The sequence below is a fragment of the Lathamus discolor genome, chromosome 11 (genome assembly GCF_037157495.1).
Source record: "Lathamus discolor isolate bLatDis1 chromosome 11, bLatDis1.hap1, whole genome shotgun sequence".
Classification (NCBI taxonomy): domain Eukaryota; kingdom Metazoa; phylum Chordata; class Aves; order Psittaciformes; family Psittacidae; genus Lathamus; species Lathamus discolor.
In genome coordinates this window covers 11613674-11626924 of record NC_088894.1, presented here as the reverse complement: position 1 = coordinate 11626924, position 13251 = coordinate 11613674, and the positions used below count along the sequence as shown (strand labels likewise).

The window sequence follows — 13251 nt, the reverse complement described above, 5'->3', positions numbered from 1 at the left end:
ATTGAATGAAGGGAAAATACATCCTGCTAACCCTGCTCTGGAGGAGAAAACCTCCACTGGGGAGTTGTCTCCAGGGTCTGCAGTCTTGTTCTGCAAATGAAGCTGAGGCAGATTGTGCTGTTTTCCCAAAGCAGTAATAGCTCAGTAATAGAGCAAATAATAATAGATTCACCTGTGTTTTCAAAGTTTATTCAAAGATGAGTTAAACTGCACTTGATTCTGCTGTTTTCAGACAGCTTGCTTGACTTCTCTTCCTTTCTTATTCTTCTTGATAGAGCTTCAGAGTTTTTTCCTTAGTTATAAGAAGACTTCCTAAAGAACAACTACAAACATCCCCCGAAAGCTCCATGATGCAGACAGCCACCACCACTGCTGTCACCCACTGGCTTTGTAGCCACTGCAGGGATGCACACAGCAGCTCATAGGCACCACACGCACTTCCAGCTTCATGTCTCTCCTCTCCCAACCAGAACGGGCAGAGCCGTGTCCAGCTATGTGCAACATCTCGTGACATGGGAGCGTGGCACCTACAGTGCCCGGCTGGTGGGACCAGCGTAAGCAAGTTAAAGAGTGGGGGGAGCTGCCAGTTCCTGCACTAACAGCCTGGCTTCAGTCTCTTGAAAATACATCATCTGTGGAATAAAATCCTGCCTTCAGCTGCCAGTCTCTTGATGAGGCTGAATTCGATGTCAGCATCGTGGACCCTTGTCCTTCGAAAGGCTCCGGACCAGCGGTTTTTCTCCCAGTAGTGGTGCCAGTTCCCTTTCATGTCCGCTCCAAAGCCAAACACGGACACCTGTGCATAGCAGCAAAAGCCATTGCTCTAGGGCACTGGGCCGGAGCACACATACACAGGCAATGGTGGCCCGGCAGTGGTGCCCAGCCCCGTGGATGCTCTCACACTCACCTGCTGGCAGGCATGCAGGGCAAAGAGCAGGGCCGTGAAGCCGGTGGAGGGGTATCGCCCATGGTGCTGCATCCAGTTGTCATGGATGTACTTGAGGAAAGCTGGGCTCAGGATCAGCACCTGAGTGGGGAGTGAAGGAGCCATCAGGTGCTCACCATGATGTGACAGGACAGCCAGCTCCTGCCACCAGTGCGGCTCCTGCTCACTGGCTGTGCCCACATCCAGCTGAAAACCAAGACTGCACTCTGCCCAGGCAGCTCTGAGTGCCCCATAGGAGCTGGAGCCCTTACCTTGTTTCTGTCTGCTTTGATGAACCGTTTCACTCTCATGTATGTGCTGCAAGAGCCAGAGGACAGCAGTGAGCAGGGGCACTCCTGCTGCTGGGGCCTGCTTTGGAGGTAGCCCTCCAGTGGGGACAGCCACCATCCCACCCATGCCCACAAACTGCAGTACAGAGGGATGCAAGGACTCTCACCGAGGGGCCTTTTGGTCTCACCAGGACCATGGTGCCCCACTGAGGCACCAGGGAATCCAGGACCACCCCACACCATCCCAAGGGGCTCCAGCACAGTATGTGCTGTCCCCCAAGGCCAACGCACTGTGTGAGTTCTCCAGTGGAGAAGGCGCTGGCCACCCACTGCAGGTCCAGTGGCTTGAAGGGGATGAGGACAAGGTGGACGCCAGGCTCAAGGTCCACTGCACTCTCTGGGTACATGAAGTGATGGGTTGTTCTCATGCCAACATCCAGCTCAAAGCCAGTAATCTTAGCCCTGTTCATCCTGGAGGACAACAGGAAGGCACATCCTAAAGCAAAGGTGCATGCCACGCTGGTCCCAGGCTGCCAGCCTAACCAGGTAAGGACACCAGGTCTTCCTGGCCAGCAGCAAAGAGGGGACATGGGTGATGCAGGATGGCTGGAGGCTGGAGCACACCAGGGTCCTGGGGAGACAGGGAGAGCCCAAACCTTTCAGGTCACCCACCTCAGCACCCAGTCGTGCGCATCAATCCGCAGCCCATGGCCGGAGCCCTTCAGCCACCCGGAGTTCCCCACCACCGCACAAGTCCTGCAGTGGTTCGGGTCCCACACACTGCCGGTTGGAGCCGGAAGCACAGTGAAGAGCTGCCAAAGTATGGCCTGGAGCTGGACACCCCTCGAGGGACCCTGCAGTGTCTGCGGGCAGAAAGTGCATAGACAAACAGCATCAGCCCCTGGCCAGTGCCCTGAAAGTGGGGGGAGCCCTGCTCCTCCCAGCAGAGCCTTGGGAAAGGCACAGAAAAACCCAATGGGATGTTAGGAAAAGGGTGCAGGACAGCTCTGAGATGGTGTGGGGGGATAGTGAATCTTTGCACCCATTTTGTCCCTGCTTTTAATCTTGGTCCTGCCCATCACAGGCAGACCCAGGGAGAGCCCCAATCTCCCACCCATGCCCCTACTTACCAGCCACCACTGAACCACGTCGGAGGAGAGCTCATGGGCTGTGCCTGTCAGCAGAGGCCCCATGGTCGTGTTGTAGCGGGCATTGAACCATGTGGAGCCATTGGTGGTGGTGCAGTAGGCAGCAGGGGTGTCAAGGTGGGAAGGAGCCTGAGGAAAGGGGCTGGTGCCACCCCTGAGGGCTTGGAAGCATTGCCACAGGACCAGCAGCAAGCACAGGGCCAGCACCACCTGCATGCGCCTCTGGCACAGCATCCTCACACCATCTGCAGTGAGATGTCAGAGGGACCAGTGGCAGCAGCACCACTGGACCCCTTCCCACCCATCCTCCCTGCCCAGCCTCCCGGGACATCCATTGGCTGCTCACCAGTACTGCAGGAGACCTGAATTAGCCTGCTTCTCATTTCCTTTTCAAACAAACAGCTTTACTGCTGTGCTCTCCTTCCGGCACTGCCATAGTTACCTAGTCTGAGCAGGGCTGGCTGGCAGCACATGCTGTACAAGGAGCTGCTCTTTGCCTGTGACACTTCTCGGGTCTGCAGATTGACCCCTGAACAAGAAGCAAAGCATCTCCACCCCTACTGCCAGCCAAACCCCTCCAGAGCAGCAGCCCTCTGCCCATGGAGCAGCTCCTCTGCCGTAAAGCCCTGCCACCTTCTCTCATGCACACCAGCACCAGGGAGCAGCCTCTGGGCATAGAAGCCCCTTGGCCTCCCCAGTGTGACTGTGCTGGTGGCAAATCACCCGCTCCTCAGCCTGGGGATTTGCAGCTTTGAGGGCGCTGAACCGTTGCCAGGAGGCAGGAGCAGGAGCAGGAGGTACTGACTGCATGAACCTGTCTTAAATACCATAATTATGTGACATTTCTGTTCTCCATCTAAAAACACTAAAGTAAACCTAAAGTCACACTTGAAAAAGGTGTTCTTGTCCTCAGGGAGTTCACAGAATGCTCAGCCTCTCAGGTCCTGCATCCTGTGGGCTAAGGAAAGCTTGAGGAGAAGGGATGTGGGCACAGCCTCCATTCTGGGGAGAGATGAAGAAGCAGGAAGGGAGTCCCCTCCCTACTGGGGAAGCTGAAGGAGAGAAACCCGCTCCTGCCTTTACCCTCTGCTCCCCCCAGTCCCCCGGGTGCTGTGGGTCCTGCAGCACAGAGGTACCTGCTTGCCGTGGTGCCCAACCAGCTGCACTCAAACAGGAGCCGCAGGACACACACCTGAGAGCAAAGCTGCTGCTCCGGGTGCCCAAGCAAGGAGCAGAAGCAGGAGATGGTGAGGAGTGTTTGGGTGATCCTGGGTCACCACAGCAGGTCGTGCTGCGAGCCTGCCCTTCCAAAACACATCCGAACCGCCAGCTCTTCTTGAAGAGAAGCACAAACAAGTTATCCCCACCGCACCGGAAACACAGACACGGGTGCTCCCGAGCAGGAAGCAGCTATGAAATGTCATCTCCTCACCCGCAGGCTTGGGGGGACCTTGAAGGTCCCCAGTGCTCTCTCTGCCGGAGGCTGCATGGCCGGCGCCAGCAGCTCCATCGCGCCCTGAGCCAGGGGACTCAGGCAGCACAGTGAATATTCCATGAAGCTCTTTGCGGTCACCATGCTTTGGGAGGGCAGAGCTCTGCCAGGCAGGGCTGAGCGCCACATCCCCCTGTCTGTGCCCATGTGCAGCCCCTGCTCCATGGATGGGACCCACACCACCATGGCCACTGAAACACCTCCTTCCCCCTGCCCCGCACCCACACATGCCCTCACCTTGGGGTTCCCCGGCCCGGTGCCATCAACCACAAGCCACTGCCTCTGCCCCAGAGGACATCGCCAGGAGCTCCCCAAGCCCTGCAGCCAGGAAAGAGACCCCAGCCAAGTGTCCCCAGGGCCCCTCACCTTCCTGGAGGAAGCACTGCTGAGCAGGAACGGGTGAAGGGGATGCTCCGAGCTCCGTGGCCTCAGCAGCGCTTGTTGCAAGATGCAAAATTCACCACGGGAAGAGGAAGTGTGGCACCATTACGTGGCAGAAAACAGAGCCTCGGGGCGAGTGGCACAGTGAGCTCAGAGCCACTGTCCTTCCTGCATGGTACCTGTCACCCTGGTGCCCCAGCACAGCCCCAGCACACCGTGCAGCCACTGGTCCTGCTGGATTTGGATGCCCTGGCCATGTTCCCAGGGCTGAATCAGGAAATTCATCATTGCAATGCTCGTCTGAGGCTGGGAGAAGCTGCATGGAGTGGAACTGCCCTCCTGGGCCTGAGGGTCATAGAATCATAGAGCACTTAGGGCTGGAAATGCCCTTAAGATCATCCAGTTCCAAGCCCCTGCCGTGCAGGACAGGGACACCACGCACTAGACCATGTCACCCAAGACTCCGTCCAACCTGGCCTTGAACAGTGCCAGGGATGGAGCATCTCCTGCAGACACTGATATCAGCAATATGAAGGTCTCCCTCAGCTGGTTTCTTTTTCTCACCTGAATGGGATTTGGGCTCAGAGAGGACAGAGAAAAGCTGTGAAATGTGCCTCAGCAATGGAGAAAACGCAGCCTGTGGAGAAAAGCCATGTGAGCTGAACTGTGAGTAATGCTATCCAAGGGGATGTCAGGCCTCTTTGCTCTCATGCCTGAGAGGAGGTTTGGTCCCTGGGGGAGAGTGCGAAGGGGAAGGTGTAACATCTCAAGCCAGAGCAGCCCCATGAAACACACAGCACCAAAGAGACGGTGGTTAGTGGCGGCGGGCTCAAAGGGCCTCTCCAGCACTGCTGGGGGTGAACAGGCGCCAGGGGAGCAATGCCCCGAGCTGCCACAAAGCGCATTTTCTGGAGGGAGGACTCAGGGGGGCTCAGGCGCCGCAGGGTGCTGCTGGCTCCACAGCACTTGCTCGCGTCTCTGTTTCCGTTTCCCACCTGGCTGTTGCGTTGGGCGCAACGGCAGCCGGCAGCGCGTGTCCGAACCGCGGATTCACTTGCGACTGCTTGAACTCGTAGCCGCAGATCGGCATTAATTTATCAGACCTTACTGGGTCAGTAATGTCATGTAAAAGAAAACGGCATTTAACAACTACTTGTATTGCAATAGCATGCACTGAGCGTGCTCAGCCCTCAGCACAGGCCCCTTCCCAGGGGTCTGCATGCCAGCTCCGGAGCCTCTGCCCCCGGCTCCCCATCCTGCTCTGCTTGAGATGGTGCATGAGCCAAGTTTGCCAGGTCTCTGTGGCTCCCAGCAAACTCCCTGACCGACACTGCATGGGGAGCGTGGTGGCTTTGAGCTCCCTGCGGGCAAAGGGGGAGTTAAAGCTCGTGTGTGGATTGAAGGATTTATCTTGCAGTCTTTCAGAAAGCCTCGGAGAGGAGGTTTGTGGAGAGAGCAGGGTGGTGGGTGCTGGTGGGATGTGTCCCTCTTGGAAGCGAGGGACGGTGGGAAGCAAACAGGAACCTCTGGGTCTCTTGACTTTTCAGCTACAGAGGAGCTGGGGTCTTCCCTGGGGTTTGGTGTGGGGAGAGACAAATTCAGCCCATGTCTCCTGCGCGGTGATGCGGGGCTCGATGCTCAAGACCAAAGGGCTGGTCTTAAAGTTGGGCTAACACCAGGCACTCTCTGAGGTGTGTGCAGTACAGCAGGAGCTCTGCACGGCTCCAGCTCTTCCTTTTGTGCAGGAACTACCCGCAAACCAGCAGGACTCCTGGGCACAGGGAAAAATGTGGGGAAAAGCCCCATGAGCTGAAATCCCACAGCACACAGCCCATGCTCCTGGAATAAAGCTCAGTAAATGCAGGGGGGTGTGTGTGTGTTAGGAATTCCTGCCTGTGCAGCAGTCATCGGATTGATAGGAACCGCCGATATCTGTCAAATGGATTTAAGTGGCTCAGTGTAATGGGGCTGCTTTTATCCTTTTACTCTTTGCCTAGGGGAGGGTTGAGCTTTATCCTGCCTTGTGAGCTTCAGAAATTTATGTAGCTAACTTTCTGTTCTTCGGCTGATTTCCTCCCTTTGGGTGCCTTCATGGGGTGGTTTCCTTCATCTTTTCCTTCCCTGGCACCATTTCACTGTGTTCTCCTGCCCTGCAGAGCTTCAGTCACTGTTGTCACAGAGGAGAGCAATGATGAAAATTGATCTTTTCTGAGCACATGCCTGTTACTAAGGCCGACGCATGGAGGATCCTTCAGCCCTGCTTTTGCTTTGGTTATATGTGGAAGGGGGATGCTGTGGCAATAAGCTAAAGCCCAGTTAAAGCCCAGTATTTCACTGGTCTATAGCAGCTCTGCATCGCGGACTCTTCCACAAAGATATTATCCAGGTGCCAGGGGAGAGCAGGGAGCAACCCATGGGAGAACAGGGATCACTTCACTCACTATCTCCCAATTCTTTCATGCTGTTTGCACCAAGAGGCTTTTCTTAGCCGTGTCTCTGCTTAGAGGTGTTTAAGGCATCGTTAATTCATCACTGAGTTTCCAAAGTCAGGGATATGCTGCTGGGAATGTAGCTGGGCCTCCTCTCCTGGTTTCAGCTATAACAGTAGTTTTTCTTCCTAGTAGCTGCTGCGATGCTGTGTTTCAGCTTTATCTGAGAACAATACTGATTGATAACACACTGATATTTTTAGTTGTTGCTAAGTAATGCCTATTCCTATCAAGGACTTTTCAGTCTCATGCTTTGCCACTGAGGAGGGGCACGAGAAGCCAGGAGGGAGCAGAGACAGGACACCAGGGCCAAACTAGCCAAAGAGGTATTCCATACCACAGCACATCATGTCCAGTATAAAAACTGGGGGGAGTTGGCTGGGAGGAGCCTATTGCTGCTCAGGTTGGGCTGGGTATCAGTTGGCAGGTGGTGATCAATTGTGTTGTCCATCAATTGTGTTTCCTGAGCTTTCATTTCTTCTCTTGCTTCTTCCTATTATTATTATTGTTATTGTTGATGTTCTTTCTATTATCACTATGTTTTACTTCATTTTAGTTATTAACTAAAGCTAATAGCAGCTCAAGGTGAGTAAGCGGTTCTGTGGCACTGAGTTACTGGCTGGGTCTAAACCAGCTCCCCATGTGTGCATCTTCCCTCCTCCCATCCCGCTGCACTTTCTGCTTCAAGCATCTCCTGTGCTTCAGCAGCAGGAAGCTGGTGGCATCACAACAAGGTGGGAAAAACCCCTTTTTATCCAGATAAGTTTCAGTGTAGAGCCTTGGGTCTCTCTGGTGCCCGTGCAAGAGCTCCTCCTGGCAGTGCAGGCAGGAGCACTGTGTCATCCTGCCCACACCACCGCTCCATGCTCCGGCTCCTGACCATGAGCTGAGCCGCTGCTGCATGAAGGAGTGTGCAAAGAGCCTGTGAGCTTAACACAGCTTCCCAGGAAGTTACTCTGCAGCCTTTGCAGATGAACTCACTTTCTCCTTAGCTTAAAGCCTGGGTAAAGAACTAATTATTTGGACCTAAGCTTAAATCTGTTTCCACAAAGATGGATTTGTGATTCTTGCCAGCTTCCCCCTGGAGTGCTGCAACCTCATTTTGTTCCTCATGAACTTCTGCTGAGGTGTAAAATAACAACAATGTTGAGCACTAAAATCGCTGAAGGATGGATTAAGTTGTAATGCAATCAGTCTGAAAGACCCTCTGCCTGCGGTCAGCAGCATTAGGCTGTCTCGGGAGTGGGCAGCCTGTGCAGGATCACCCAGCCAGGCCGGACACTTTGTCTTCATCGTGAAACTGCATTTCTTGGGCAGAGATTGTCAGCTGCCAGGTGTGTTCCGCAGGAGCCTTGGCATCACCCTGCCTAGTCCAGAACTCACTCTAGGAAAAGCTACATAAACCCGTAACAAGGTAAGAGAGAGATGGCAATGCATATTTTAAGGTCTACAGCACATTTCCGGGGAGGGATTGCTTCCAATTTGCCATCTCTGTGCGGACTTTAAATCACAACTTGAGAAGCAAGCCCTGTCTGGGGGCTGTTAATGTGTGTTAGGGTAGGATTTAGCATAGCAGGGCTCCAATCCCCACTGAGACTTTCAAGAATAAGCTCCTATTAATAACTAGGACACAGCCCAAGGGATGATTTTGAGGCATTTGAAATACCCTGGACCACAGCCTTGCAGCCCTCTCACAGCCTGGAGACAGGGCTGGGTCCTGCCCTGCTCCCTGTCCTGCTGAGCCCTTCGCCCTGGGGTCCAACACTGCTCCTCCATTCACCGCACGCCACCATGTCTCGCTTGCAGGGAAAACAGGGGTTACTTCTCCATCAGTGGCTCCAGGCTCTGGTGGGATGCTGGATGGAAACCTCATAGGAGACAAGCTGTTTCACAAGTGCCAATGGAAAGAGACATTGGGTTCCTCGTGGTTCCTTGTAGCTGGCTGTAAATCCTCTTGGAGGTTCTATCCTTGCTCAGGGCATGTTCAAGGTCTCTGCCATGGAGACACCTTTTTGCCTATATAAATTCTTGTTTATCTTCTCCTTGAATGAAGTGTCTGAGCTGACAAAGCTCTTCTTTGGTCACAAAAAGCACAGGGACTTAATTCTCTTTCTGGCTGTGTTTAATTTAGCTGCTCCTCATCAATGAGTTCAGTGATCCGTGCAGAGCAGAAGGCAAGCAGGAAAGGGAATGCCGGCATCACAGGGGTGCTTTTTCTTAGAAACCCTGTTAAAAAGACAACTCCTTTCTGGAGAAGACCCAATGTTGCCCTCTGCTCCATGCTTAGCCCCAAAAGGAGCCTCAGCATTATTCAGCTGCACTTATTAGGGTGCTTTGAGAAAAGTGATCCTTGAGGATCCTGCCCTGATACACTCCTGCAGAAGGCAGGCTGAGCCTGGCCTTGGCCCTTTGCCTGCTCATCTGCGTTGTCCTGAGGTACTGAAATGGAGAGTTTCTCTTAAAAAAGCCTTCTTCTGCCTTGGCTGAAGTCTGTAGGTTTGCTGCAGCCTCTCCCAAGAAGGAGGGAGCCCAGATGAAGGGGACTGAGCTTCCATCTGCAGAGTGGTGGCGTGGCCACGGCTCCGGCCATGACTGGACATAACTTCCATTTATCTGTAGTCTCACTTTATTGTTTATTTGCTAAGTCTGGTTGGAAAGGTTTGTGTTCTCTTTTCTTCGGGGCTCTTTTGGGCTCGTGTTCTAACGTATCTGTTTGTGAAAAGGCTGCTGAACTGCAACGGTGCTTTCTTTGCCAAACGGGAAGTTGAGTGGGTCCCCCCTTCTGCTGCACATGCAGTTGCCTCAGTGCCACCAAGGTCCTTCTGCAAAGTGTAAGGACAAAGAGGGGTGACAAGCAGCAAGCTGAAGCAGGACAAATGGAAACCCAAGATGCCCAGTGAAATATTTAGTGAACCATTTTGAGCAAGGAAAAGTTTGTTCCTCTTCTATTTATTATAAGGTTTGGAAGCGAGGCACTGCCTAATTGCAGATGGCTAAATACCTGTGGTAAAGCCATGCTTTCTATTTGCACGCTTCCTTGAGTTAAGACAGGGTAAGATGAGAATAATACTTCTGAGCAGAGGCACTTAGGTAGCAGACGTCTCCTGTACATGCATGTTTTCCTGCTCTGATGTACTTAGGAGCGTATTTCAGCCAGGGCTGGTAGCTGGGGTGATACACAGCACATGGTCGTGGTGGCATCTCGCAAGGGCAGACCCTCCTGGGGAGCTGAGGTAATGGAAATTTCATGTCAGCCTTGGCCCGGGTCCCCGGAGCCAGCACGGCCACTGCGCTGCAGCGGTGTGTGCTTGTTCTGGGATGGGTCTTTGCTGTCGGCTGTATGTCTTTTACAAGGGCACAAATGTAATGTCAAAAGAAACCACTTTGGTAGTGTACTCGAAAGTTAAATATTTTATGCAGTACTATAGTAATGTGATGTATTTCCTCCTTGACATACTTTGTTTTTTGCCCGAGGTCTGGGATTCGGGGCTGTTTGTAGAGCTGGATTCTTACATCCTCTCCTCCCCAGCGTCTTGCGTGCCTTTTTCTCAAGATGCTGAATTTCTTTCTGTCCCTACAAAATGCTAAAAGCAACTCAGTTCCCAGAAAAAAAGTGAATTCTGATTATACGATGGTTATTCGTTTAAGCTCTTGGGATCAATAGTACTATATTAAAGCAACGTATTTGCTCCTTCGCGAGGTGTGATGTGAAAGAAGATTCATGATGATAAATGTTTGGCAGGGACCTCAGATGGCGAACAGCTAGACGGCACAGGCTGGCGAGTCTTCACGTAGATATATAGACATATATGTCTGCTTTGCACTTACTGGTACCCCAGCTGTAAAAACTGGGTGATGAGTGACTGCCTTAGCAGCTTCAGCATAGGCATTTGCAAGACAGTGCGCACGCTGGAAAGCTCAGGCTGTAAACAAACGATATAAAAGGTATCCAACATGGGTAAGTAATCAGCAAAGCCTTCGCCTTTGACCAAACCTTGAGCACTTACACAGCACCAACATCATGGTCTCACCAGCACGAGACATCGTCAGCAGTGTCTGGCACTGGATTTTATCCCACCCCATACATTCACCTGGGGAAAGCTGTGTGGGGTATGGCAGGACACCTCATCCCCACCGTGCTTGTGCCACAGAGGTTGATGATGGGGTGTTAAACCCATGATGCAAAGGGCTGGGTATTGTGTGCAGAGCAACAAGCGCTCAAACTGCATTTTTGCAGAGGACTATAAATGCTCCCGCATTACCTGGTGGTTACATTCCAATCAATATGGTTTTCACAGACCAGGATTAGTTATGTTACCTTTTGTACTCCAAGGTAACTCAAAGTACTTCATAAAGTAATGAGTTCAGCTATAGATAGCACAGGTTAATGGCATGGCCATTATGTGCTCAGTGATAAAGCTTCCATGCAGCCTCAGATATTATAAATCTGGTTTATTAAGAATGGAAATATTGACAGAGACCCGATTCTGCCTTATTCCTTCTGCAGCCTCCCAGGGGTTTTTGACAATCCACTTTTGGCAGCTTCCAGCACAGATAGAGAGACTTTAATCTCTCAGAGGAAAACTGCTATTCTGGGGCAAGCGTTAACCCATTGATTTATGTTGCAAACATTTGCAAGTGTTTGGAGGCTAAAACAGAGCCAGGATAAGCATAAACCAGAGGGGCTGCACCAATTCTTCAAACCAAGAGAGGTTTGAAGGACTTTGAACTGATGGTGGCCAGGCCGGCCAGCCCAGCTCTTCATCCTTGCCCTCTGATTTCCCCGCCTGAGCATCATGCCCTGCTGCCCAGCGCAGTTCAACAGCTGCTGGGTGCTAGGTGATGAATCTTTGATATCTTTATTACCAGATTTAAAGGTAGATCCTGCTCCTCCCTGTTAGCTGGAGAGGGGCAGGCTCCCTTTTGCTGCAGGTGGAAACGACCCTTCCTAAAGCAACTGGGCCACTAATTCATGCAAACCCATGGTGTTACTTGAAGCAAAGTTTTCCTTTCTAACCCTGTCAGCTGAGCACAGCTCACCAAAGCCCCCAGACATTTCAGAAAAGCTTTGGGGTCATTTGGGATAGGCCAGATTAAAAAGGTGGATGAAAGATGTTGACCGAGGCATCCTTTTTCCCACTCCTCTCTCCATCAAGAGGGGGCTGAGTGGGCAACGGCAGGGAGGGCAAACCTACCAGCAAGCCATGGCCTTGCAGAAAAGAGCCCAGGAGTATCCAGGAGGTTGCATTGGACTTACTTTTCAGCCCTTGCTATGGCATGGGGCCCTTGTCGCTGGGCTAGAGGTGTGCTAGACTGCAGCCCAGCCCTCATGTGCCCACTGCAGGGACACTCTGCCGCTCCCCGCAGCCGCCCCCTGCTGCTGTCTCCCCATTGCAGAAGAGCATTGCAGCAAAAAAAGAGCCTAAAAGAGCATATTCTCATCAAAGGAAGAAGGTGGGGAAGGGGGGGGTCAGGCGACGGGCAGGGAGATGGATTGTGCTGTGGTGCTGAGTGTGGAGAAGCTGTACCTGAATCATCGAGAGGGGAGGGGGAAAGTCCCACAGCTCTCTCAGGAGAAAGCGTTTGTTGGTGTGAAACGATGCCGCAAAGGCCCTGGTGTGCTGCGGCTCAGTCCCTGCTTGGGAACTGATCTGCTCCCAGGCTCCATTGTTCAGGATGGGAACATCCGACCACCCTCCCCTTGACATGCACTGCCCTCCCTGCTTCGCAGCGACCTGCACATCGTTAATGGCTCATCAATTCTGTCCCCCCGTGCCCAGGATCTGCCCAGGTGGGAAAGGAGAACATCTTAAATAACACCGCAAACATCGCTGCTTTCATCTGAGCAGAGTGCAGCACCCATGTGAGTGCTGGTCCCTTGCGGCGTCCTTGGGTGCCCTTGTCCTAGGTGCTTTTCCATTTACACTGGGATTATGAGGGATGCTGCTGCTCTGGCTCATGAGTGTTTATGGCATGGTGCTGCTGTGGCTGGAAGGAGAAGTGCTGGGAGTATTTTCAAGGTAACTGGTCAAAGAACCCAGCTGGACACGCAGTTCCCACAGTTGTCTGTGTTCCAGTGTCCCCTGTCTGTCCCACACACGTCTTGGTCCTTTGAAGCACTTTTGACCCTGCTTGGAAGAGGGAGAGTGACTGCTGCACAGTACAGCTGTCCATGAGGTCTTCTTCACGATTAATATTTTTACTATTACTAATAGTACTATTAATACTGTTGATGCTATCACTATTACAACAACAACAACAAAAGAAGCCAAAGCTCAGCCTCAAGGCTCCTGTTAGCTCCAGTACGCACTAGCACTGGGCAGAAGGGAAGCTGGGCATGTTCTCAGCTGAAGCACTCTCCTGCTCACACACAGGACCTCTGGCCATCAGTAGTTACAGCTGTGCAAATTGTTCTTTATAGATGGAATGAAATTTGCAAATGGGACAGCTTCGACTGTGGTTAATAAAAACCTAATGCTTCCTCTGTTTTGACAATGGTATAGTATTACATAGAAAGTTTTGTTTG

At 52.5% G+C, this 13251-nt stretch overlaps 1 protein-coding gene across 5 annotated transcripts; it reads right to left on the bottom strand.

The window, feature by feature from the left end:
* Positions 1-173: 173 nt before the first annotated feature.
* On the bottom strand, positions 174-4329 carry LOC136020403 (CMP-N-acetylneuraminate-beta-galactosamide-alpha-2,3-sialyltransferase 2-like). 5 transcript variants are annotated; one of them, XM_065691465.1, is made up of 8 exons: positions 4093-4329; positions 3556-3698; positions 2346-2608; positions 1888-2078; positions 1507-1686; positions 1198-1243; positions 908-1027; positions 174-796 (listed from the first exon to the last, which is right to left on the bottom strand). In XM_065691465.1, the coding sequence occupies exons 1-8, from the start codon at positions 4116-4118 to the stop codon at positions 629-631; spliced, it is 1137 nt and encodes a 378-aa protein (XP_065547537.1). In that variant the 5' UTR covers positions 4119-4329; the 3' UTR covers positions 174-628. The 5 variants fall into 5 exon arrangements, with proteins under 5 accessions (XP_065547537.1, XP_065547538.1, XP_065547535.1 ...); XM_065691466.1 differs by having other exon boundaries at positions 3500-3698; positions 4222-4291; XM_065691463.1 differs by lacking the exon at positions 4093-4329 and adding an exon at positions 3796-3874 and having other exon boundaries at positions 3500-3698.
* Positions 4330-13251: the final 8922 nt, after the last annotated feature.